General features: G+C 37.8%; 1 protein-coding gene across 1 annotated transcript in view; it reads left to right on the top strand.

The window, feature by feature from the left end:
* The window catches only part of CPED1 (cadherin like and PC-esterase domain containing 1), a 143,770-nt gene that overhangs the window by 100,472 nt on the left and 15,536 nt on the right, over positions 1-27,762 (top strand). Inside the window, exons 17-18 of the mRNA XM_071423728.1 lie at positions 18,682-18,799; positions 24,010-24,146. Coding sequence (XP_071279829.1) covers positions 18,682-18,799; positions 24,010-24,146 — 255 coding nt within the window. The remainder of the gene's footprint in view (positions 1-18,681; positions 18,800-24,009; positions 24,147-27,762) is intronic.

Raw genomic sequence — 27,762 nt, forward strand, 5'->3', positions numbered from 1 at the left:
CTGCCTTTTTTCCTCTTATAACACTGTGTTACAGATTTTACCTAAACACACTCCACTCTATTGATGCTTTAATCCAGTGAAGGAAGGCTCAAGGCTCACATATTTTCAATAAGTAAAAGAACAAACAGTCTCAATTACTGAGATTATGCTTAGTCTATCTAACAAAAATGCTGACTTTCATTACAAAAATTAACATGTACCATATTTTAAGACTAGATAAGACTTCAAAAATAGCCATAGGAATCTAAAAATGTCAACTTGGTCCCTCTGTATGGGAACATTCTGCTGGATAATGCTATGGAAGGCAAAAATAGGTGAAGGCTTTATTGTGCAAGTTTGGTATTTGGTCCAGGTAGGTGAAATTGTGCTGTCCTTAGCCAAGGGACACTTTCAGTGATCCCTTCCAGGCACAAACCCAGAAAAGCAGAGTCAATACATCATCCACACCTTCTTTATTCATTCTTTCCACCGGAGATTATGCTAGGAAATAAACTCTTTACTCCCTGTTGCTTCAGTTTGACAGAGTTTGAATGCCTGACTGGCCAAATTAAGATGAGGCATTGTAGATCAGGCTCTGTCAGAAAAGTTAATCAATAAAAGCAGAAGTTTCTGGTAGAAAAAAAATACTGTTTCAGGAAAATAAAATGGAGTATTGTAATTGCTCTGTTTGATTTCAATAATTCTGTGTTTCATGGCTGTTTTCACCTAAGAGCTGACGGAAAACTGAGTTATGGATCAAAGGTACACCACACTCTATAGGAATTCTTCTGTTTAACAAGAAACTTAACCAATAATCATGAACTACAGACAGAAGCACAGAAGATTGTGTAAATCCACCAAAAAGAAATGTGAAAGTGTTTTGTCTCCTCAAAATGCATTTTATTGTTCCCTATGAAAGCAAGATATTGAAAATAGCTTAGCTTCAAAGCTCTGTTTTTCATTATTGTGGCTTATTGCCCACAATTAGCTGCTTACAAAGCCCATTCAAAGCTCTTGTGTTCTTTGACTGCTTCTCCTACAAACTGGGAAAGAAATTGCTGCCTGTTTTGGACTGTTAAGTTTTATATTTGGTTTGCTATAGGAAAAAATATTAGCAGTATCTTCTGGTGCCTACTATTCTTACAGTAGGAAAGATGGAGCCATACATATGGGCTGCCTCTGTGCCTTATGGCAGCCTTAAAAGACATTTTTTTGCTAAGTTGCCAGAGAATTGACATGGTACCTGAAGAGCTACCATGTGCGTTTCTGACAGCTGCTCCTGTAGCTAACAGTTTACATTGACCTTCTGTAACAAACATTTTGCTTGGTTCCTGCTCTCTGCAAAATTGAAAATATGGCAGTGGGATGGAAGGGAGAGTCTTCTGTGACCCAAGTATTTTTTCAGTCTGTACACTCTGCATGGGATTTGAGAGGGTGACCTAGTTCCTTTGGAGGCCTATGTACTGGAGTGAATTAGCTATTTAAGGCACAGTTTGGTTGATCTGTTCTGAATATCTATTTTATCTATGTCTGATTGGCATAGCTGTTAAGTTGTAGTATTGTAGTGTAGTTGTAGTTAAGTTGTAGTGTCTGTGTTTCAGCTGCTAATATTTTATCAGATGAAACCTATCTTCTATAATTTATACCTTGAGCAATCTGGATAAAATTGTTTGGCTAAAACAAGTCATGCAAGCAAAGGTACATGAGTCTCATGCAGAGGAGGCAAGGAATGTGATATAGACTCCTTTAGCAGGACATTGGTGGCATTCCTTAGCACATTAAATTCATGTAGTTCAAACCTGGTGTTGTAACTCTTGGTACCACTTTGTGACTACTGAGTATGTGATGATGGATATTTAGGCTTGAAGACTTACAGGTGCTGAACAGCCTGTATACATGTACTTGAGCACAGTGAAAGCATTTGATCCTAAGGGATTTGACTTGTCTTGGATCTGGCTCTTCACCCAATGAAAATTCAAAAAACTCTTATAAAGGCAAAGTCATTATAGAGGTAACAAGATTTTTGCATAAAGGTTTGCTTTGGAAAAGGAAGTGAAAGAAGAGAAAACAGGGCAGAGGGTGGGAAAGAAGACTGGCGATGAAGGAAATGGAGCAAACCACTTTTCCAGTAATCATTTTATTTGAAAGTATAATTTCATAACCTTTTTTAACTTGTTCTTTATATGGCTTGAGGTTTTAGCCTTCATCCAGGGTTTTATAATCTGTTAGGAATTTAATGTATAATTTAAATAAATGATAGAAAAATAAACCCACTAGTGATAAGAATGAAGGTTCTGCTTCTGTGAAATAAAAATTCAAAGTGTTCACTTCTCACCTTATAAAGTTATGAAGCTTTGCTCCAGTCACATACTTTTGTGATTGTTCCCTTCCTTTAGGTGTGAAAGTGATCATTACTTGTCAAAAGTTGTTTAAATATGAAAAAAGCTGACTTGTAGATATTATTTGCTCTTATTATTTTGCAATAGAATAATATGAATAGTAAAGCAAATTAACATACAGTATAGAAGTTTAAAAATGTGGGTTTTATTCTTTTGAGTTTTTAAGTTCCTACCTGCCAAAAAGGTTCCTTCAAAAGTGTCTATTAATCCTAAATAACAACTTAGAAAGGAAGTAAGGGCCATCTGGAAAAGTCTCATTCGTGGGAAGAACAAAGACATGTATGGTGTCTAAGTCTTGGTGTAGATTTCTGTCAAGATGGAAAGAGCACATCATACATTTTATTTTGGATATGGGTTTCACCCTCTCACTTGCTAAGCAAATGCTGGACTTCAAGAAGCTTGGAAACTTAATTAAGGACCTGGATGAAGTTCATTCCTCTTGACAGGAGCATTCTCTTTGCATCAGCTCTTCATGGGAACATTTCTGTTAGGGGGATACTTACAGTAAGTTCCCTCTGTGGCAGATGGACATTATCCCAGTCCAAATCAACTTCTGAAGCTACTACTGTCCATTCTTTGGCTCAAAATGGCTTCAACTGTTGTGACATGACTTACAGAACCTCATTAAGCTGGAATTGAAGAATCAACTCACATGCCAAAATATGAATGACACAATGCTCTTGGGCCAATAGGTTATCTCTGTCATAAAATGTTATAGTGAAAAAATTAAGACAACTTGGGATTTCATAGTCACCCTAAATATGTCCAGATTTGCCTCAATTCCCTATGTCTCTAGTGTGTTTGAAGACCCCCTGAACAAAATGGAGGTGTTTATCCCTGTCTGAGCATCTCTCTCATGTCTGAGCTGCAGCATTAGTCCTTCAGAGTCCTCTCAGGCCACTCAGTAAAGTGAATGGAGAAAAGTAATCCTTCAGGGAGTGAGGTGGAGAACCTAACAGATGCCATCACAACATTACAGAACACAGCTCTTCTTTAAGTCAATAGCAACCCTATCCTTCTCCTTCTCAAAGATCAGAGAGAAGGATCACTTTTTAAAAAAGAATTATAGTTTAGGTGAAAATGGTAAAAAAGAATTCACTGACCTTGTACTCTGCCTTTCTATAATTTCTGCAAACTGTCTTGCAGCTTCAGAAAAGACCTGTGAGGTTCCTGCATACTATCTGTGAAAAGGGACTCTTACAATAAAGATACTACAGAAAGAAGACTCTGTGCCTGTAACACCAGCTCCTGTAACCAGGAACTGAGGCAGTTCTTCCAGTGAAGTTCTGAGTATTTTGTTCTCAACCCAGCAAAGTACTATGAGTGCTCAATCCTAATCATGTGATCCTAAAGCAGGAAAATGCGAATGGGAAACTATGTCCTTTTCCCTGATGATGGAAGCAGAAGCTGATCTAAAGGAAAACATATTTTCAGCTTTGTATTGCTAAAAGTACCTTTTCTTTATAAACCAGAACTGATAACCAGTTAATTGTGAACTCCAAGTGCTGAATTACAGCTCCTTTTTTCCTTTTTCAGTTGAAGCTGCACAATATCTGAGTAGGTTCCAAAATAGTAGTAACAACAAATAGAGGACTTGACAATCTTTCAATCATTCAAATAAGACTTCATTGCAACAAGTACAGTGCAGCTGATAAAATTAGGAGTTCTATTTTTGCTTCATAGAAAAAAGATTTTTGTTGTTTTGTGTTTGGGTGTTTTTAAATATATGAAACCTAAAGTAGGGCAGAATTCCTAGGCCAGATGAATTCCTACTTTAGAGTTTGTCATTTCTTATTCCATTGGAGATTTTTTTACTTAAACCACTAACTGAACTCACATGAATAGGACATAAAGGATTTGAATTTACATCTCCTACATCTCAGCATTTCTCCTGAGAATTGTAGAATCATCAGATTGTAAAATTTGGAAGAGACCTCTAAGATTGTCACATTCAGCTATCAACCCAGCATCACCACTGTTCACTAATAAACCATGCCCTCCAGGGCCATATGCACACATTTCTTTGAACACTTCCAGGGATGGTTCCAGGGTCACTTTCCTGGGCACCCTGCTCCAATGTTTGACAACTCCTTCTGCGAAGAAATTTTTCCTATTGCCTTATTTAAACCTCTCCTAGTACAAATTGAGGCCATTTCCATTAGGCTCTTAGACATTACAGAGATGTTCCAGTTGTGTTTTCTACTGGACTTAGTCTGGCATATCAATTCCCAGGATATTTACTAATCAGCCTTCCCTGACTAAACTAGAGGAATTCCCACTCCTAACTTGAAAATCAGCACCATCAGGTTTCCTGTGAGTGTGTGAATGAAAAGCTGCACCATTGGAAGCCCTCAGGGCACTTTTGGCCTGGAGCAGTTTCATTAGGAAGGATGGCTGAGGGAGATGGTCTATTTTAACCCAGAATGCACAAGGTTTCCATGAGAGTTTGTACCAGCTTTCCTGTGCAAGAGGAGGCTGACAAGAGGCAGCCAGGCTCTTTATGGAAGAGGTTCACAGCAGAATAAAAGTTGATGGTCATGAATTGAAACACGCAGCTCCTGGCTGGGAGTATGTAAGGGAACATTTCTTTATTTGTGATTCAGGCTGCACAGTGGGGTTGGGCAGGCTCCATTCTTGAAGGTCTTCAAGAGCAGAATAGCAAAGCAGTCTGATCTGATTTAATAGCTGAGTCTGCATGAAGCAGGAAGTTAGATTAGAGACCTCCTGAGGTCCTTTCCAAGTGGAATAATTTTGTGACTCAGTGATTCTATTAACTGTATGGAAGCAGATGCACACTTTTGAGGGATGTAAAACAAACCAAATGTGCTCTTTGACTGCCGCAAATTGTTATGATATGAAAGATTCAAAACTATATGTGTTTGCTTATATTAATGATTAGAAGTACCTTTTCGTTTTGAAATTCTGTGATTTGACATTTGAAGTACATTATATTATTTATAAAATATGAAGAGTGTTACCACTGTAACATATAAAATACAGACAAACATACCACAGTATCACAGCATATGCTGTAGTCAAGACTGCCGTAATACACAGAGTATCACCATACAATTTCAGAAGGCTTTAAGCATCCAACCATACAGAGTAACACCAAACCACATCAGAAGGCTTCAAGTGTCAGCCCATACAGAGTAACAGCACATCACTTCAGAAGGCTACAAGGATCTGCCCTTCTTGTTCTTTAGCCCCACCTTTTATACCCCTCATGTTCAAGTATTACACCTGTGTGCCCTCTGTTCCCTTTGGTGTTGGGCAGTGCACCTGGGCACTCCCATGGCTCATGGCTGTCAATGCTGCTCACCTGCTGCTCACAGCTGTGCCCATTGGGGATGAGGCTGGGCAGCAGCCCCACTCCCAATTACCAAAAACTGTGTGGTACACCACAGCCTCAAGGTAACTAATTTCTTACTTTATAAGCTAGAAATACTTGTGGAAATACTATAGTATTCCAGAGTGCTACACTGTGCAAACAGATCTCTACTATTAGTTGACAGATGTGGAGCAAAAATATGTGGTTCAACAACCCCTTAAACATTGCACATGTGGGTTTTGCAGGCAGCAAGTTACTCCAGATAAAAATCACGATAAACTATGATCACCTTGCTTCTATTTTGTCATTTTTCTGACAGTGTATCATGATTTCACATGGTATTTTTTTATATACCATTATATCTGTATGAGGAAAGCTTCAGATTAAGGACCTTGTCCTTCAGAAAAGAAGGACAAACAGACCTAAAGAGCTGCTCTGTTGGAAAAAACCCCATATATATGAGTTTTATCTAGTAGGGTGCACACATGAGTATTCAGGGAACTTACACTTTGCTTTAGCTTCAGGCATTTGTGACATTCAATATAAAGCATGGTGAAACAATAGAAATTACTCTTGTAACTTGCTGTATTTGCTGTGGAATGGTACTTGTTAGTCTTGTGGACTTTGAAATAATTGTACTCAACAGCTGACACTGAGGTCAATCAGAAGACAGGGAAAAAATATCTTGGGAAAATGTCCAACTTCTTTTGAAAACTGGTTATGAGCAGCACACTGCCAGTGGATCACCAGCACTCATAAATAATTATAGCACAGCTTTTGTTTGGCTTTAACTCTGCTCTAACTTCACTGCTTCAGTCAATTACTGGAGAGTGAGAAAGGCAGAATAGGACTGAGAGAGCTTTTTTGCTTTACATGAAATGCCTTCCAGCACATTCAAGTCTCATTTAATCATAGAACCATTAAGGTAGGAAAAGATATCCAAGATCATCAAATCCAACCTTCATTTACATGAGCCTTTTCTTTTGCATTCTGATAGAGTGAAGAGGTTTATTCTGTTTTACCAGGAGGAAGTAGGATCATCCCTGACTAGAAGGCCACTTGGAATCTCTGCACATCTGGGATTTCATAGCTGCCTTGAGGTCATTAGCTGGACCTATGTTGCACCTTTCCATTCTCCACTATGCTAGATTGTGAAGTTCCTTAGTCTAGAAGGAATTTATTTAATCCCCACAATCACTATGTGGTGTTCCATTTAAATCAGTCTTTGTATGGACATTTTGTAGTGCAAAATGGTAAGCTAGATTTTATCTACTACATGTTTTCTTTGAAGTTCACTCTTTAGTATGAAAAAAGTAACACAGTGCTTTCAGACTAGCAGCCAATCTTGAGCTGGTTACTCCTATGGTATTCTTTCAATACTATAGGCTTATTATTGCAAAATAGAGGAATTTCAAAATATTTCCAAATATTTTTTAGCAGTTGAAAACAATTATTTAAGCAATTCTATTCAGCTACCATAACACGGCACATCACGGACAGTCATTTGTCCTAAGAAAACAGTTTATTGTATGTATAAAACCCATATCCTTCTCTTTCACCTTTCACCTTTCCCCTTTCTGACCTTCCCTCAAGATTTCTTATTGTCTTTCTCATGCTGGTAGTATGAAAAAATAATTGGAAAAAGAAAAGAAGTTATCAAACATCAGTACTTTTTCTACAAGTATCCTCCTCTGATTTAGTCATGCAGAAATGCCATTTTTATGAGAGAAAGGGTTATTAACAGATTAGTGGGAGGATCAGCAGAACAAAATTGCTCCACATCTGTGTAATCCTATAAAAAAAGACTAAAGTTTATACAATATCTACTGTTGTCAGATGATAAAAAGGCTGTAAAAAGGATGTGGAAGGAAGGAATTAAAATGAAGTAAAAGCAAGATGACAACATCCTTGCACTAATATGTAATTTAACTTTTCTTAAATTAATATAATGTATCTAATGTAGATTACAGTTTGCAGTATATAATGGAACCTAATGTATGCTGTATGCACTTTATACACTGTAATCTGATATTTGTTGAAATAGATCCTTTCCATTATCTCGGTCCTTTTGTAGGTAGTAAATCCTCTAAGTCTGATTTAAACTGGAAATATTTTAGTTTTCTGCAACAGCCTAGTCAGCTGCAGAGCCAGTGTCTCAATGTCCACAGTAAATTCTTGGAGCTCCTTGCCACATGGAAGAGAGCTGGCAGTGGAGAGCATTTGGTCTGTGTGATTGGTTCAAAATTTTAGGATCTTTTGTAGAGCCTTTTTACTACTGGGAAGACACTCTGCATAAAATTGTTGTTCAAGATAGTCATTATCTTACTGAGGAAAATTAGGAAGTTGAAAAATAGATGGTTAAAAACTAAGAGTATAGGCAGGTCCTGGGCAATGCATCAGCTAGACTGTTAGTCTAAGGCAAAAATATTGAAACTCTGATATTCAATCCATTATTTCAGAGCTGCTCAGGTAACATTTCTTGTCATTAAATAATCCTTTCAATCAGAAAAACAATGTGAGTCATAATGTGTAAGGTTTTGCTACAGGATGTGAATGTATCCATGCCAAATCTGCTGAAGGAAAAACTTGTTCCACATCTCCAGAAAGCTGAATTTACAGTAATTAATTTTATTAGTAGACACAAGAAAGTTAAACACTAAACACTTCACAGGCTGACTCAAAATAATTACGAAAGGTGGAGGAGTCCACAGCTCTACAGAGAGTTATTCCTTTGAAGTGATGAATCTTGGTGAGTGAGTTTCACCTGGGCTGGGAACATTGCCCAGATCCAAGTGTAACCTCTATCCTTATGAGAAAAACAGTAGTTAACATGTTTCTAACATCTCAGTGGAAACAATCTGAGTCACTTTGATTCAATTATCTTTGTTGTGCTAAGCTGACTGCATTGTTTGCATCCTCTTTGCTCCCCAGACCTGAAGTAAATCACAGAAATCTTCCAGATGTCTCCCTATAAGGGAGAGTGAATTTCTGTATGAAAGTATTTGTATAGGTCAGGGAAAATTCTGTGTCCAATGAGATGTAATTAACTGCCTTAATACCTTGTTGACAGAGCCTAAATTTTTATTTGTAAGGGTTTTTTTTATTTCTATTTCCACTATGTCCCATCTCTGCGCTAATGTGATCTCAATATTTATCAAAGCAAGACTTCAGCTCAGCATCACTTACCATGCCTTGTGCAATAGAATAAATATAGTCATTAAGCACAGCATTTGGTTTTCAGAAGTATTTGGTTTTTTTGAGGGAGGTCATGTTCAACTACTGACTGCTTGATTACTTTAGCTGAATGAAAAGTACTTGTAGTAAATTACTGCAAGGAGGCTGTTGGAGAAGGCACAGCAAGCTCTAACTCCAGCCTGCGTATTTGGCACTAACTGCTTGCAATCTGTTTCTGTCCATGTGTGAGAGCTACCTGCATGCAGTCTGTTGTTCTGTGAGCCATGAAGCTGTAACCTTGTAACTTTCAGTCTGCTGTCCACCAGAAGGCAAACCTTTATTCAGTATCTTTTAAAAGAGATCATGGTTAGTAAAAATACATTATATTCACTTCTGTGATTATAGCAGCCAGTATGCTGCAAATTCATTAGAGTCATTTTCAAACCCATTATAATTTAGAAAATAAATCACTACATAGCTAGATTTTTAGGTGTTCTAGGAAAACAAACTTTCCCATCTTACTTCTGTGTCCCAGCTGTGTATATTAAATGAGTATCTGGGAATATGTGAAATTTAGTGCTGGTCACAGCTATTAGACATCAATGAAAATATTCTAACTCAAAGGCTCTTTTGAATGAAATACATAATGATTTTCAAAGTCAAATCAGTCCTTCATTATTTTTTTATGGTAAGCCACAGTGTGGTTTAAGGGAAGCAGAAATGATAACCAGATTCTGTCTGTAAATGTATTTATCTTTTCTGTTTTGATAGTCTCTGTTATGAGTGTTTTCCAAGAAACTTTAGTCTCAAATGATGTTGACTTAATTCCTTTCAAGTAATTTTATTTTTACCAAAGCTTTTAACTGAAGAGGAAGAAAGGAGAAAAAAAACCCCATCACTTCTTTAATCTTCCCATCATCTGACTCTCTTTCAAACATAAAGTCATAGTCATACTTTCTGCACTACCATGGGCTTACACAGCACATTCTGAATATAAGTAGCTGCAGCTGGAGTTATGGACAGTGTTGGATGGAGACCTATCCATGCACTGCCCATGTGTCCCAGACATTTGCACTGGTACTTTCTCTAGTGTCATTTACATATTCTTAGTTTTAGCCCTCACATTTGTTGTATAGGCAACATTGCCTAAACTGTACATCAGTAATAGATTTTTCATTATGTATTTGCTGGTTAAAGTTAGGAAGATTTGTGTAAATGTCCTCTATCTAAAAATATACTTTCTCAAGGTCTCTTGACTAACTTAAGCAAACAGCCTAATGTCTTAATAAGAGAAGGGTCTGATCTTTGGCCAGAAAAGTCTCAGAGATTGATTCGTTATCAGAGATGGCTTCTTTAATGAAGGTCACTTTAAAAACAGAGGCCAATAAAGAAGGGTAAGGCAGCTGCTTGCAGGATTGCCAGGCATTATGACCTGCCTCTCACTGAGCTGCTGGGAAAGCTCAAGATGTAGGGATGACCCCTGCCCAGAGTGGGGTCATTGCAATGAGCAGATACCTATTTCAGGTGCCTCTTTTCTTCTTGCCACCTTTCAGATGAGAAGCAGTAGTGGATGAGATGGCCTTCCACAGAAAACCTGTCCCCAAGCTCAAGTGTGACCCAATGGGGGCCTCGTGTCCCCCTGACTGTCTATATGTAGCTGGATGATATTTTTCAGTTTGTGCTTGAGCAGAAAAACCATTTGGAACACTCACCAGTGAGCAAGAGTAGGTCCTTTCACCAGTGATATTGTTGTCTGAAGTGGAGGGTGTTTGGCTCTTGGGAGTTGACTGAAATTAATCAAGTGTTGAACACAACTGCTCTGAGGATCTGACCCTTTGTGTTCCCTGGGCCATCATTAGAGACAGGCAGCATCAGAGCCCGTGGCTTCTCTGCAAACACGTGTCAGTGCAGACTGCAGATGTGTAAAGGGAAATTCCTCCTGTTGCCTACACATATAAGTGTAGTTTTCTTTAGAGTGAAGCTTCCATTCTTCTGTAGACTTTGTCTTTACATGAACAACAGGAACTCACAGGTTTTTTTGGCATTGTCTGGGAAAACAGTTTCAGAAGCCTTCTACCTGGTGTTTCTGAGCCTGTGTAAATGGCTTTCTCAGTATTCCCCAGACCATGTGTGGCTGCGATGTGTATTCTAATACATACCATACCATGGAGAACTGAATTTCTGTATAAAACAGTGTGTGAAGCAATTCCTTAAACAAAAAACATTTTAATTTGCCCTGAAGCCAACATTATGTACATTACATTACATTTTGAAATCTTGTTTTCAGTCTATCCATGGCTCACTAATACCTTTTCAGCCCTTTGGGCCCCTTTAAGTTCAGTTTAGAAAATTTAGAGTAAGAGAGGAAATACTGATGTTCCTTTTTTTTTTTTAATCACATAAAGGAAGCAAAAGAAACAGAATTAGTGGTCCTATTGAACTGATCTTGCAGAATTCCATTCTTTTGCATGCTTTTTGGCAGTCACCAGTTTGCTATTCATGATTAATATTTTGCTGAAAAAAAAAATCAGTGTTACATTCCTTTTCTGATGTTCAGGTAATGTTGAGGAGAGTCCAGAGAAATCAGTTGGAGACAGAGAGAGATTTAGGAATCCTAAGGTCTAGGGAAACAGAAAATGTCCAAGCAGTGTAACTAGGCTCATTATGTACTGTGGAGGGAGCGTTGGTGAGATAAAGCTTGCAGAGAAAGGTTTAATGTTTTTTCTAGTAGAACATTGGATATAACTGGGGGGAAGAAAGCACACACACACATGCAGAGACAGAGGAAAAAAAATATTTGGGTACAGCCCTTTGTTAAACCTGAAATAGAAGAGTTCCATTTGTATATCTTGAGAAGACTCTCTCTGTGCCAACAAAGTGATTAGGGAGTCAGATATATTCCCCCACAGATAGTGATAAAGAAAGGAAAGTATCTTAGAATTACCTTTCTATGGGAGTTATACATCCAGTCTTAGGTTACAAAAGAACCTGTCCTCCACTTTGAATTGCCACATGATCTCTCAGGGATCTAAGTACCTACTTTGGTCAGTTCTTTCTCACACAGCAGTTAACAGGCACCTAACGGTGCTCCCTCCATCCAGTTTCAGCCTATGTTCCTTATACACACCTAGTCTATGGACACAGTGGGTCCAAGGCTCTTTACAAGTCAGCATTTAATTGTGTGTTCAAAGCAAATGCAACCAGCTTCCTGTGAGAGCCTGAGACAGAACTGACCAGAATACCCTGCAGCCCCCTGGCTGGAGGGAAAACATTGGGAGCTTGAACTGAAATCTCTGCTGCCAGTCAGTTCAAAGTGAAACTTTTAACTGTGTTTTCTACATCACAGGGAAATGTTCTACGAGGGAAATACCAATTACTGCTTTATGCACTGCACACTCCCGCTAACATGTCCTGAGAACACCTATTAAGCATTATTGGCAAAGGAATTTTTAAATTCTGTTAGTGTCAAAGAGGCCAACTTAAATATCTCTGTGAGCTGTGCGTGGCTTTGCCTATGCTCAAGACAAGACAATTTGGCACTTAGGAGGATGGTGGTTTGAGATCGTACATTACAAGGGTGAATAGTGTTGGATGGAACTCCAAGATAGAGAAAATAAGAGGCAGAGTTGTGAATTGGACTCAAACATCCTAAATCTCTCCTTCAAATCCTAATCTTAGTGTGCCCCAGGCCCTAAATAAAAAAAAAAAGTTAATAAATGTACTTCACCATCTAAAGGATTTGGTGCTAGAAATGAGAAGTACTTTTGTTAAAGTATACCCTGAAATACTGAGTTCATATCTGCAAGCCTTGCTTACTGTGAAAAGCAGCTTCAACAATAGTGTTGGCAGATGTGTAGCTCACTGTACCAAGTCCTAGGCTAACATGCTCTTTCAATGCATTGCATTCATTGTCAACTTAAGAAATCATGAAGGAGCAGTAATGCTTTCCAATTAAATTCTTTCTCTCATCCCTTTTCATACTTCCTGATTGTAGTGATAATTTTTCAGTCTGAGAAGTTCTGCTGTGTTTGTCATGGCTGTGATATAAAGGTCATAGCCTAAATCAAAGGGACAATGCTAGAGCTCAAGTGCTTCTTGCAGTTAGGAGGCTCAGAGTACAGATCTTTCTGCAGTGTGATCTGTGAATGCCATATACCCTGAGCATGGGAGGGCAGAGATGAATGCTCCTTATAAAAAGACACAAGACTGTAGGATTTCCCAACTAATATTGAACATTTTTTACCTAATTACCAGCGAAAAAATTCAGGGTCACCTCAGCACTTTATTGAGAGAAACATAAATATGTAATAATTCCTTTGGTTATCACTTAAAACATTTACTTTTTGCACTGTCAAAGCACATGGTTTTCTCAAGCTATTCCCCATTTTCAAATAGTAGACTTGGCAAAATTCAAGTCAGTTCACATTCATAGCTTGCACTTAAAAAGATGCAGAGAAGAGGACAAAACAAGAATCAAAAACTGATGCAGCTCTTAAAGTCTCCAGGTCAACATTATCATATCACTTTTTAAACCAAAAAAACACCAGAACATAAACAGCAAAATGCCTCTCTTTATCTATTATTCTTTGTTCCTGTTTTATCTTCCTTTTAGGGAGGAGTAAATACTAAATGCTTTTAATTCCTCTTCTTTCTTGTTTTGTGTACTTTGTTTATAAAGCATAAAAGCTGGAAATCATCAGTGTTCTTGCTTGGGAAAAATTAGCTTCATGAGGAAAACATGTTCGCTAAGAAAGCACTTGAAAAATCCATGCAGATGTTAACTACAAATACTGAAAAAAAACCCCAAACAACCCCTCTGTAGTTATAATTAGGTACATTTTGAAACATTTTCCAAAATTTAAGTTTCTGATATTCTGTTCTTAATGGAGTTGGAGTTGGATTTCACATTTAGTTGTCTTGGTTCAACTGATCTCTGAGCTGTTCAGAATGATAATTCACGAGACTTTGCTAAATTAAGACTCATACTTTTTAGGTCTCATGTGAATAATTTTGTTCTATGGCTCACAAATGCAGCACTTTAACTGTTTGGGAGCAGGAAGGTAGATAGGGTCTAACTGATGTGCATATAAAATGGAATTGAATCAAAATCCTTCATAGATTAAAAGGATTCTTTTCTATTCCCCATGCACATAAAAGATACTAAACTAGTGTTATGGAACTTGTAATATTTTCTTGAAACAGTTTCATAGCTTTCTCTGAGGTTAGCATTCTGAGTGCAGAGGAAGACACTGCATCTGCTGTATTATCAGGATGAAATTTATTTGTCCATATAAATAGCAAATGCTTAAAGTCTTTGTGGAAAGGCATCTACTGGGATTTTCAAAATTTTTTAGCAGTTAGTAAAGGAGCTCTGTAGTTATGACAATCTTCAGTCACTGGTTAAAGCATGTGACATTATTCTCAAAGAAATTTTATATGCAGAAATTTGGGAATGAGAAATATCATGCAATTTAGGGTATGCTATTCTTAAGAAACAATACTATTATAGTAACAGCATGAATAGCACAATTAAGAACTTAAAATCAATTAAGACTGATGGTTGTACTTTATCCATATATCAAACTCTTCTCTGATGCCCTGACAACATGACCAGTATCTCAGCTTTTCGTATCATTCCTGATCTCCTACTGATGTCTGTGCACTGCATTTTTCCACCCAGGAGTGCCCAGACCCCTTTTCTATAGTTTTTTTATGGTCCCTTCCAGATCTGTGTGTAAATGAACATCTCATAGTCTTTTAATGTGTTATTTGTGACAGTCTTTGGGGTCACTATTATCCCATATTTGCAGATAGAACTTACTAGGTTCCTGATGAAAATACTGTGGTAGTATGAAATACAGTTTCTGTGCTTTAAAAATTAACTGCAGCACAAGGACATGTTACTCCATGAGGTCATCCCATTAATCCTATATTCTCTGTTTAATGGCTTTGTCTTTTGATTAGACAATGTCTTTATGTATGTCCTAGACAGTGCTTGATGACTAATTATAGTCATTGTTTCCCATCCAACAGCAGTAGAGAACTGAAATGTCTTGATAGAATGCCTCTCCTTATGACAGGTCTCTAGACCTATTGTGCACACACAGAAGTTTCAGTTGTTCCTGCATTTATTCCTTAACTTTATTAAGAAAGTTGATAGAATGGAACTAATCCATCTGTCCACAATTTATTCTCTAGCAATGTGATATAGTTTCCCTATTTCATGAGCTCACTCTTTGACTGATTTTATTAGAAGTCCTTCCATAACATCGTTTTAATCACTTTTCATTCATTTTTAGTCATGTGTGAAATAGTAAAAAAAGATGCACTAAAGAAACATGAAAGAATTTCATGAGAAACTCAGGTCAGCTTAAATAGAAGCAGATCCAATAAAGTTCAGTCAGTGAGCCTACAAAGACCAGCAGAAAAGAGCTCTAAATTAGCTCTTTCACATGGAGCTTTATTCTGCCATGTCTAAAGTGCAGTCAAAAGGAGTGAGACAGCCCTGGCACACCCTGAGAGGAGGCAGGGCTGCAGTGCCTGCAGGAGGTGGCTGGGTGACCTGCCAGGTTGATGGGCAAGGCTGGCCGAGAGACCGCAGGGTCAGAACTGACGCCTGGAGGGGTCTCACACCTTCTTTACCAAGAACACTCAGTGCGGTTTATCTGATCCACCAGTTCTCACCCATGCATGGGTTCTGGATGTTAAAAAGATGCAGGATTTTAGCTACATATTGCTTGTATGCAACACTAAAACAAATTCCTGTGATCTTAGTTATATTTCTCTTGTTATTTTGTTTAAAACATTCTGATATATTGATCCCTTATTGGACTGGTAGGGGTAGTCTTCAGTGGTCTGGGCTGGGTAGAATTTCAGAGATGAGTACTAAAGCAGAAATTGCCTGTTTTTCAGCATTGAGCCCACCACTCCCATTGATTGTTAGGGGTTTTCATATAAATGACAGAAGGTCTTTTACTGAGTAGCTGACTGTAGAGCCTGTATGCAGGCATTCTGGGTGGGAGTTTCCAAAGCACTCAATTCATTAACAAAGGTCTACTTCCACCAAAAATTATGGTTTTAGCCACAGCTGTGAATGAACAGAGTTGGATTATTCCATAAAAGTATTGAAAAGCCTTCCTTTTTACTTAAAAATGCCTTCTTGAGCTGATAGGTAGCAGCAGGTGTAGATGTTAAAAGTAACTTTATTTTAGTTACGGTGCTTTGTCACTGCTGGAGCACCAACTGTTAAAATGAACACAGATGGACATTTTTTCCCTAATGGTATGACTTCTCTCAGGAAAGTCAAGGGCTTCTTGCCTTCTTTTATTTTACTGCAGTTTCAGAGTAATCATTTTTCATTAAGGTGGAGGTGGTGAAAAAGGTACCACAACAATTAAAAATCCATTAATGGTTAAATTAGATTTCTGAATCTGAACTATCACTGCATGTACAATGGTCTTCACTGTACAACATTCATCCCATTACATCAGTTGCATGAGTGTGGGTCGGCTTTATAATGCTTTGTTCATTTCTCTCTCTGTCTCTACCTGTGTAATTTTGAAACTGTACAGTTATGATTTTTTTTTACTATTTTTATATATGTCTGATCAAAGCTATGTATGTATATGTATATGCATAAGTACATAATTGAGAGGAAATATAGTTATTGGTTATTCAAAGGTGAACTAAACAAACAAAATTCTTATTAAATTAGGCACCCAGACTATAAATAAATTAAATACCATGAACTAATAGCCCAAATAATTTGAAGGTAAGAACTGAGAAAACTCAGTAGTGTAACAGCCTTGTAAATCTGTTTCATCTGTTTCATTCTTAAACACTAAAACATTATGAAGAATCAGGTTCACTATAGTGTGATCTGAAAGAGACAAGAAATTGTCATTTCACACAGTAGATGGACTCCAGAAATGTTCACTCTCTAAGTATTAACTGATGTTGTTTAAAAGCTATGTAGATGTACAGAAGAAAGCTTTATTCCTCTTTTATTTGCTAGTGCCCAGAAAATCTTCCATAAAGATAAAAGGAAGTTTACTAGCAAAAAGCCACACCAATCTTATAGTCACTAAAGTACATAATGCAAGGGAACTTTTCTTTTGATTCCAATCCAGAAATTACAAGGGCCTTTTTATGTCTCCCTTCTAACAATGAAGGTTGGCAGGAAGAGCAGACACAGAGCAACAACTATCATTTAAGTTTACATGTCTGGCTCTCATCTTTGCCATGAGTATCTTTTGTAAACATACTTAAGATCACAAGATGTTTCATCTTTGGGCAAGGAAAGGATGTCATGTTGCCACAGCACCGGAAGAAAACAATAAAAAAAATCTACATGCATTTAGAAAAACCCTCAGTGTGCCATATATTTATGGAGCTGCAGTAAATCTGTAGCTGCCACAGATTCATTTTGCATATTGTAATAAATATGTCAATGATGGTCTCCTACAAAGGTAAAAATTAAACAAATAAGTCTTGTTCAGTGATTCACGATCTCTCATGACATGACAGTTTAGATGTGAATTAAAAATTAAATGCAAGCAGTGTCCTTTGCACACCAAAGTCAAAGGGAATCAGTTACATAGTTCCTGCATGTTGGTTGTAATTAGCAAAAACCCAGCCACACAAAATTGTTGTTAATGGTATTGCCCAATAAATGCAATTAAAATAAAATTTTGTTTGCTTAAACACATACCCTGGGCAGAATGAACAAGGAAATCCCTGTCATTTTATGGCACTATGTTGAGGGCAATGGCAACACATTCAAGAATTTGGGTCTCTCTTGTGAAGTCCTGTGCAAATTGTTTTACTGCAAGGTAGGAACTTTCTGATGTTAATGTTAGTTGAAGTTATACTGTTAAATAGCTATATTTAACAGCTAGAGACTCCAAAACACAGTTTAATACTGGAAGATACTGTGCCATTCATTTTGTCATTACAGGTTTCCCTAGTTAGAGAGATTAAGCAGAGTACAGGACAATCCACATATAACCACTGTTTTATGGCTTATTTATGCACAAATACGACCATAAACCTCTGAAGCCCCTGGGAAGATTTTTTTCTTCTAATTTTTTTTCACCACCATGGACTTCAATGAGATCAGAATAATTGTGAGACATTGCCTTTTGATTGCATAATCAAGAACCACCAGTATTTTCAAAATTCCAAGATGTGTTCATATTACTGTGTGCAATGGCACATATTCTACTGTCAGTACCTTGTCTCTATTAGGACTTAATTGTCTTTTGCTCATTGGTGTAATTTAGGCACAGGATCTTAGATGTAGCATATTATCATGGCAACAGTGAATGATACTATGCAACAGGTGTGAAATTAATTTTTGTACCATTTTAGAAAATAGATTTTTTTTCCTTTAAGCACCTGTATCTCCTGAAGCTATTTTGGGGCATTTCATCACAGAAATGAATCCCATATGACTACAAATAGGCATACAAAATTCCTAAGGGCGAATAGGTAGAGATTATATAATATGTAAAGACAACATGATGTTACATGAAAGGTATCTGTTTGCCTTAATAAATTTTCTTATATCTTTAGCAAATGTAGTATCTTGTATGTTTACTGTGGATTGGGATAATTTATTGCAAAACCTTTGTCTGAATGGAAAAAGGATTCTGAATTTCATATTAAACTATATATTGAAGAGCTAAGGATGAACTAATTGCAAAACTATCCCAAATAAATTTTTTACTCTTGAAGAGGATTTCAAGGTGATATGGATGGGCACAGTGCTGTCATTTTCACAGATTCTATTTATTTCAGGACTGTGGTTCCAAAATTCGCCCAGAGGAGTCCTGTGGCTTGCAGCCTCTCTCTCATGAATACCTCGCAGCAATTTCACAGACAGTGTTTAAGACCTGTGAAGCTGGAGACACAAAAGGTTTGTATTTTATCCCCCTTTTTTTCTGAAAATTAACTCATGCACTTTTCAAAGAAAAACTAGAAACAGTATTAACTCTTTGCTGTGGACATGCACTAACCTATGCACAATAAATTGAACTGATCATTCCAAATTTGTAGCAGCCAAATGATGTACCAATCCTGGCAATGAAGAATGCCAAATGGCAAATTCCCTGCTAAAGCACTAATATTTCTTAAATAAGTTACATTTTCATAGAAGCCAAGCCATGTCATTTCCCCTCAGAAGATAACTCAAAAATTCTGCAGAAGTAGATGTCATACAATGTCCTCAAGCTATGTACAGAGGGTGAGGTGGAGCAGCAGAGATAAAGATATCACCTTACTTCTTCTGACATTAATGCTAAAATTTAGAAGGCTGCTTTATAGTTCAGTACAACCAGGGTTTCATGACTCATTTCTAATCCTTTGATGTAGAGCAGAGACAGTAATTTCGGGTCCAGCCAAACACAGAAGTGACTTCCTTCTCTCTTAGTCACCATGGCACTGTTCTTTAAAGGAAGCTCAGCACGTTAACAAATATACACTTAATTTATACAATTTCTCTCTCTCTCTCTCTCTGTCCCTCTTATAATCAATAAATTCAAATTGGAATATACAACAGAGGAAGTGTCTTTCCTTCATTTTACATCACGGAATGAAATTATGATTTATCTACCAAAAAATCTTCTTTCTTTCAGAAGTTCTCCTTTGATTCACATCTGGTTTGAACCAGGCTATCATATCAAAATTAGCCCTTTGTTCAATATTGTTGCATTACCAATAATACAGAAGTCGGCAGACATTAACTGTGTTTGACTTCTCAGAGGGAAAGAGAGGAAGAGAACTAAAAGAGACCATGAGAACCCAACTTGTGCTAAATTCCTGCAGGTGAATCAGGTTACTACACTCTGTAGAAATGTGGTTTGTAGCAATAACAAAATCTGGTGTGTAAGATATCACAGATTCACTTCTAATTTTCTGTTGCTGTGATGCATATGTTTTAATTATATCCCACTTTCCATTTTTCCTACAAATGTATCTAGTTTAAAATAATTCTGTGTGATCTTTCTCTACATTCAACAGCTGTCTGGATTTGGATCCAGCAGAAACATAAGTTGATGTCCAAATAAATGAATGAGTCCCTTGGTTACAAGGAGTAAATCTCAGTTTGGATGTAAGTCCATAGGCCTAAAGCTATTTATTCTGTCAAAAGAAAAAAATACAGCTAGAACAAAAAGAAAACTACTTCCATAGCCTATTCTCAGAGAAAAAGCTCTTTGAAGATCTTTGGGTACAAAATAAACACCAAATACAAAAGTAAAGCAGTCATAAATCAAAAAATTAGCATCAGTGTAGGTTAAATATTTAGACTTTGAATTACCAAGCTAGAATAGTATTTTCTCTTTACAGTGATAATTTTTTGGCACTATAGAAAAGTCTTGATTTTAAATTTGAAAGCAAAATATGTTTAATTGTGGCTATGACAATGTAAAAGGATAAATGAAAGAGGCTGAAAGAAAAAGCAAAACTATCAAATTAAGTATACGGCTCTTATTGGTTAAAACTTTTGATTTTAGGCTAATATTTTTAAAATGGAAAGTAAGCAATCCTAACTAATTATTTTGAAAGTATATTTCTTTTCATGCCATTTTATGAGAACAGATTTAGGGAGTACTGGCAATGTTTAATCTCATATCTTAAGCAGAAGATTTATGTACGCAACTGATAACTACTCTAATGAGCCAAAAATCCAGCTTTCACCCTTCCTGTGGAAACCTCCTACCTACAGGTTTTCATAAAAGTTTGATTATGCCAATTTTTAATTTGTGATGAAACTAACAATGTGTTTCTCTTGCTCTCATTCACTTAATTGTTGGTAAACCTGCCCTTGCCTGATAGAGCCAGTGTTAACGCTCTTGCCAGAAGCACCACAAAATGCTGCCTGATTGAAATGGTGCTGAGAGCTGCATTATGTGCTGCTGACTTATATAAGTGGGTAAGAGCAACTTAAAATTGCTATAGAAAATAAGCCTAATTTCCAAACTAATATTGTTTGCAATTTTTTAATGTTGTCTTCTTTTTTATGCGATTCATTTTATCTTCTAACACAGTCCTATTTTTGAAGGTTAAAAATGCATTGACCAATTGTTGGGAAATTGCAACAGGAAAAGTTCATAATAGTTGGATTTAAAATGTATAAATTTTCATGCATCATTAAAACACCTATGTAAATACAAAACCAGGAATTATTCTGTTAACATTAAATGCTAGTGCTTCCTAAAAATACTAATTTATCTCCATATATCCATGTTCTCAAATTTTTTTAAATTTGCCACTAACCTTTAGCCTATACCAAAAACTGATCTATGTTTTTCATTAATATACCTAGGGAGCTATTGAACATAAACCAAACTATTTAAAAGAAGCTTTTCAAAAGTTACTTATCACCTTCAGTTGCCAAGGTTTAAACTTTTATTATTCAGATATCTTGGCTCCTCAAAATTCATTTTATATAGTTCTACTTTTCTAGTTTATTAGCTTAAACCAAATCAGTTCGTAAAAGTATGGGATTTTTAAAAGAAAATTCCATAAGATGAGGAATCTCATATGTTTTAGACATTGCCAGAACTTTTATATATTTGGGTTGAAAGAAAAATTACAACATCAGGAAAAAAATACTGAGTTTTCATATAAGTTTAAAATATAGGTCACTATCTGAAACATCACTCAGATTATTTATTAAGACCTCTACAGTAGTGGCAGGGTCTGAGTCCGGAATCCAAACCAACCAACCATTCTGTCCCTGCTCTGTTAGTCAAAAGATACAAAGCAGTAAAAAGTGTTGGCATGGTACCTATTGCTGGGTTATTGGAGACCTGGTACTCTTTTATTTCCTCATGAGACTGCTGTGAAGCTGGGAATGACCATTCAGTCATGGATTGCAAAGTGGGAGCCAACAGCAAGATCCACAAGTGGCACTAGAAATTTTGGAGGGTCAAAGTATTCCTGGCCCCAGTGGTGGCCAGGAGGCCACAGCCTGGAGCAAGGGACCTCAAAGCCAAGGGAGGGTCAGCATGAGTAAGGGACTCACAACAGCCAGCACTGGGAGGCTACAGCAAGAGAAATTGCCTAAATTCAGCCTCTGGGGTTCCAGCAGAGGAGGGTATTAATTTGGAAGAGAACTCCCTGCTCCAGAACCTGATTATCCACTTTGTAACTTCAGATAAAGATTCAATTTAACCCTTTGATAAAAATTCTACATAGGATCTCTCTTAGGGACCAAAGTTCAGATCTCTCTTGTCATACAAAAATTACCAGGTTACAAGCATGCTATTTTCCTGTCCTAATGAATTTTGAACTTTAAAGTGGTGCTTAATTGAGTGGGGAATATTTCCTTCCACTGTGTGATTAGGATGCAGAAAACGCAAGTTTGAAACTCCTCTGAGCAAGAAGCATGGGATATCTCTATCTTCCTGCTTGCACCCTCCCACCATAGTCCCAAGTGTCCCTCCTTCCTCTGTCCATGCTGTGAACTGGGCTGCTTGTCCAGCACAGCCTCCACAAGGCACCCATGCCCATGGGAACAGGCAAAGCTGGGTTATTCTCACTGAACCACAGCATGCTCAAAGCCAGTGTCCAGGGTCTTGGTTAGGTTCAGTCTGCTATAGTTTTCTCCAAATCAACAAGTGCATCTGAGGGTGGTGTATGTTCTGCTCAGGGCAGAATAGGGGCAGCTCTGCAGGGTACATAGAAATTGGTATTGCATGGTTGTGGCACTGTGGGATGTATTTGTCCCTTAGATGTACCAGTGGGGGCTCCCATACAAAAAAAATCTCAATTTTATTTAGAAGGACTTCTTTATCTGGTAAGATTACTCACCATGCTACTTTCCAAAACATAGTCACTTGGACTTTTGCCTAAGTAGAAGCACAGGCTGCCTCCTGGAAATTCTTTTGCTCCTGAGGTAGCAGCTGACTCTCCCAAGACCATGAGGATCCTCCAGGGTTTCTTTGCTGAGCCTTCCCCTCAGTCCCTGGCCAGGTGAAATATCAAAAGGCAGCCTTGGGTTTCTTGGCTGTGGCTTCCTGTGCAGCAGCAACCCATCAGACACAGCTGCCTGGTAGTGGTCGTGGGGACAGATTCTAAGGCCAGTCTGATCTCCAAGTATTTGATTTTGGGGCTGTTTTCTGGGCTGCGGTGAGAAACCCATCTGAGGTAGAAAGGCCCAATCGCACTGACACAAGGACCTTAGGCCTCTGCACTCCTCTTTGTGTAATGCCTTTAATATGAACAAAAGAAGGTTTTGCTGGCAGTTACATAGGCACTGGGAGATGCTGTCAGCACTGTGTACTTATAAGATCTAGAAAAATAGTTTCTTTTGTTCATTTGAATACAAAGGCAACTCAAAAGTTTTTCTGTCTTCCTTCAGAAATTAAATCCTGCAAGCTTCTAGCAGGATTTTGCAAAGAAATAGTTTTAGAAAATCAAAATAACAAAACCATTTAACTTTAGATAAGGGATTACTAAAACCCACTGATCACTTTGTGCTCCTAATCTTCAAAATCATTTTTGTAAATAAGAACAGGTTCTAATAAGTCACATATGTTATTAATTGCACTTTACTGTCATTTTCTGAAATGTATTTGTGTAGTCTGGGACAGTCCTCTGGATTCTCAAAAATTAAAAAGAAATAGTGTTTTGGAAGGAAAGTTTTAATCTTGCTTCATTTTTATATTAGTTGCTCTCAACCATATATCCAACCTTTAGATATTTCATTGTAAATGAGAATTAATCTTCAGATATGTCTGAATGTGAATATTTTCTTTTTGCATTCAATCTCCTCACCCATTTTCTCTTTCTCATATCCCTTCTGTTAAAAAAGGACAAGCTGCTACAAGAAGGGCAACATTGAGTGAGAAATGAACCCACAAATAGCTGTCAAATTTGAGCATTTGCAGCTCTTTCAGGGAAAGGAAAAGACTCCCACCCTAACTAAATGAAAAGAGCGTAACACAGTGACAGGAAATAGTCTCTTCAAAGGGTTGGAGGGCATTTAATTTAGGGGGAACTCCCTTATGAGGTTTTTTTACTCATATATGAGTAAAATATCCAAAAATATCTTGCTTCCTGTGTAATAAAACCACTCAGAAGAATACAGAGGAGGTGCTGACATTTATTGCTGTTTTCCAGGGCAATGGATTGTCCCTTGCCTGAGCTGCTCTGACAACAGGACCTGTGACTGGAGAGCAATAACGTGGCAGCCCCACGGCTGCCGACACTCTGTGCTGGCCAAGCCCGAGCTCCAGCGCTGCGTGGAGGGCAGAAGGGTATGTACCAGCCTTTGCATTCTCATTCATTCTTATTTACCTGGGTATTTGGTGTCCTGAAGCTTTCAAAACATTTTCAAGATTGATATGTGACAAAAATACCTTTTGAACTAGAGAGATATTTGGGTGAAAAGTTCACAGGGATGAAAACCAGCGGTACTCCTAATTTAGCCTCATATGCAGACACAGTTGTCTGCTGCCGTTTCAGAGGACCTTAGGTCACACCACTGGAGTTTCAAGACCTATGGTGTGTGTGATTACCAGTCAGAGCTGCAGTGAGTACACAAGGACAGAAAATGGAGGATATATTTGCATTGTTGTCAGAGTTTTGTCTCACATGCAAGTTGGTTTTCTTCTGCTGCATACCTAATGCATGGCATTGCTTGTGCACACTAATCTTACCAAGTCTTCTTGCACATTCTTTTCTTTTAGTGAAGCTTCTAAAGTGATTGCTTGGAAATACAAGGTCTCCTTAATAAGCATGCTATGACTGTTATACTGTTGAGAGAGAGCTCTGATCTGAGGCTCAGGTACCTTACTGAGGATACAAGTATCCAGAAAGTAAGTAATTAATTGTTATAAAGTTCTTTAAAGTGTATTGCCTAGGTAAGAAAATAGTTACTAAAAGTGGGATTTTGATAAAATCCAAGAGCATTTCCATATAGACAAATACAAACCAATAGTCTTTCAATTAACGTTTTCTCCTTAATTTCTGATAAATGTCTTGCCCTACACAAGGTACTTTACTGTTATTTTGCTTTATTTCTGCCTGTGGTCTTCTCTGTTACTATAGAGCTGCAAGTTACTCCTAGAATATTTTTCAAAAAAATATTGCTTTTTATGACAGAGAAGAAGCTCCATCCATTCCTCATGTACAAAACAAGCTTTTCTGGATTAACCACAGAAAAAAAAATGTTCAAGAATTTAATTGCTTTGCTTTGGTCCTTAATTTCCATGGACATCAAGTTGCTTTGACAAGCAACCACCCTTTGGTTGGGCAATCGAAGGACAGCAGAGGAACAATATGCCACTGTGGAAGTGGATTGCCAGGGTATTGCTGAGAGGATTTGCTGACATTTCCACATCCCAAATCTGACCACTCATATTCATGAGTGTCAAAAGCAGGACAGCATTTGTAAAGGGTTTATTAAAATCAAGTAAATGAAATGAGTGTCTGTGAAGCTTAATTTCTTAATTCAAATCTCATTATGTTCTAACTCTCTGAGGTCACTGATCTATTCTAGTGTCAGATGACAGCCAGATCCTAAGTGAGCTTCATTAACACCTTGAGAAAAATCTCTGTAACTAATAGCACTTGTTTCCCATTCTGCATCTTTTACAGAAGTCTCCTGACACTGTCTGATAACCTTTGCTGCTGTAGAAATCTGCTGAATTGCCTCTGTTACCTTTGCACAGGTGTACATTGAATTGGTTTATTCTTTTAAAGTCATCACTCCAAAGCATGTTCCCCTTTTGATATATTTCTCCTATCTCTTTCTCTCAGATGTTATTTTTGTCATAACTCTGTAGTGATTTTAGTTTTGTCTGAAATTTTGCAATAGCATTTTTTCTTCTTTTGCCAAATGAATAGGTGTAGAACCTGGATCAACTCCTTTGTGTCAATACAACTCAAAAACTAAGAGAAGCTTTCTTCCTACCAAAGTCAGATGAAATAAAAATTGTTCCCTTCTGGGCAGAATCTTCCTGATTCTGCCTTTGATAAGTCAGACTTTGGAATTACTTTACACTGCCCAAGCGATGTAGTAGAAAAAGATTTTTTTTCATTTGCTCACTGAAAAAGACTTTGTGTTATATAGGTTTAAGCAACCTGGACCTTTTATAATGGAGCTATTGAGCAGTAGGAAGATAGAATTCTTGTGAACAAATACATGTTAATTTTAAAAGAAATTTTCATAACCATCTATAAATATTTAGATATTCTCAATTGTGATTTTAGTTTTGATTTATTATATACCTTGTCTCTAAGTACTACTGAGATCACTGGCGTCTCAAACTGAAGATATCATAGTTTCCATAATAAAATAAGCAGAAGGTTTCAGTGCTGGAAACAAAAGCAGATGTCAAAAAAAAAACATGAGTGCCAAATGAAAGGGCAAAAATCATTAACCCAAGTGAGGACATTGGGGTGATCTGGAATGTTTGATTTACATTGTTTGTTGAAGTTAGCTAAGAACAACAGAACTCATTCATGTGTCCACTCAAAATGGGCTCAACTAACCCATGTGCCTCTCTATTCAGGAATTTTGAATATTCAGCTTGTATATCTTTGGTCTCTGGAGTTAGAAATCCCTTACACAGGACATCTTTGCTGTTGGCATGGACAGAGTAATCGAGTGCACCCTCAGCAGGTTTGCTGACAGCACCAAGCTGTGTGGTACAGTTGACTTGCTGAAGAGAAGGGATGCCACCCGAGGGACCTTGACAGGCTTGGGAGGGGGGCCTCTGTGAACCTCATGAAGTTCAACAAGGCCAAGTGCAAGGTCCTGCACCTGTGTTGGGGCAATCCAATCACAAATACAAGCTGGGCAGAGAATGGACTGAAAGCAGCCCTGGTGAGAAGACTTAGGGTTGTTTGTGGACAAAAAACACAACGCAGTAGTGTGCACTCACAGCACAGAAAGCCAGCTGTGCCCTGGGCTGCATCACAAGCAGTGTGGGCAGCAGGCTGAATAAAGTGATTTTCACCCTCTGCTCTGCTGAGACCCTGCCTGGAGTCCTGTGTCCAGCTCTGGGGTCCTCAGCAAAAAAGAAAAATGCTGACTGTTGGAATGAGCGCAGAGGAGGGCCCATGAGTGGATCACTGGGCTGGAGTACCTCTCCTATGAAGACAGACTGAGAGTTGGGGCTGTTTAGTCTGAAGTAGAGAAGGCTCTGGAGAGACTTTAGAGCAGCCTTCCAGTATCTGAAAGCAATCTGATAGAGAGACAGAGAGGGACCTTTTTACAAGGGCAAGTAGTGAGGCAAGGGGGAATGGCTTTGAGCTGAAGGAGGGTAGGTTTAGATATCAGGAAGAAATGCTTTACTCTAAGGATTGGGAGGCTCTGGCAGAGGTTGCCCAGAGAAGCTGTGAACTTGCCATCCTCAGATCCAGGCTGGATGGGGTTCCGAGCAACCTGGACTACTGGAAGGTTCTCTGCACATATCAGGGGATTGGAACTAGATGATCTTTAAGGTCCCTTCCAACCCAAACCATTCCATGATTCTATGATCATGCTAGGACACAAACAGCATAAGTCTGTGATTATGTCCTTTAATTTAAATAGGAGGTGTTAATCTCTATGCCATTGTCAGATTTCAACTTTGTTATCTGGAGGCTGTTTCCATGTGCTTCTCTATTAGTTTTATAAGGGAGAAAAAAAAATGAAAAAAAGCCTACTTATATTTCTACTTTTAATGAATGTGAAGGGAAAAATGCAACAATTAACCAGTGCTATGCTGTGTTCCTGACTTCTGTTCACTTCAGCAAGTGATGAATTAAGATGTAAAGTGGATGCTCTTTTTGACTAAAATGCAGAATATGGAAGATCAAGTGTGTCTTTAAGTGCAACCTTTCTATTTTTCTCGTGTTTCATAGAACAATGGTAAAAGGTAACAG

Source organism: Agelaius tricolor, unplaced genomic scaffold (genome assembly GCF_023055355.1).
Source record: "Agelaius tricolor isolate 1412-34295 unplaced genomic scaffold, bAgeTri1.0.p SCAF_3, whole genome shotgun sequence".
Lineage (NCBI taxonomy): Eukaryota > Metazoa > Chordata > Aves > Passeriformes > Icteridae > Agelaius > Agelaius tricolor.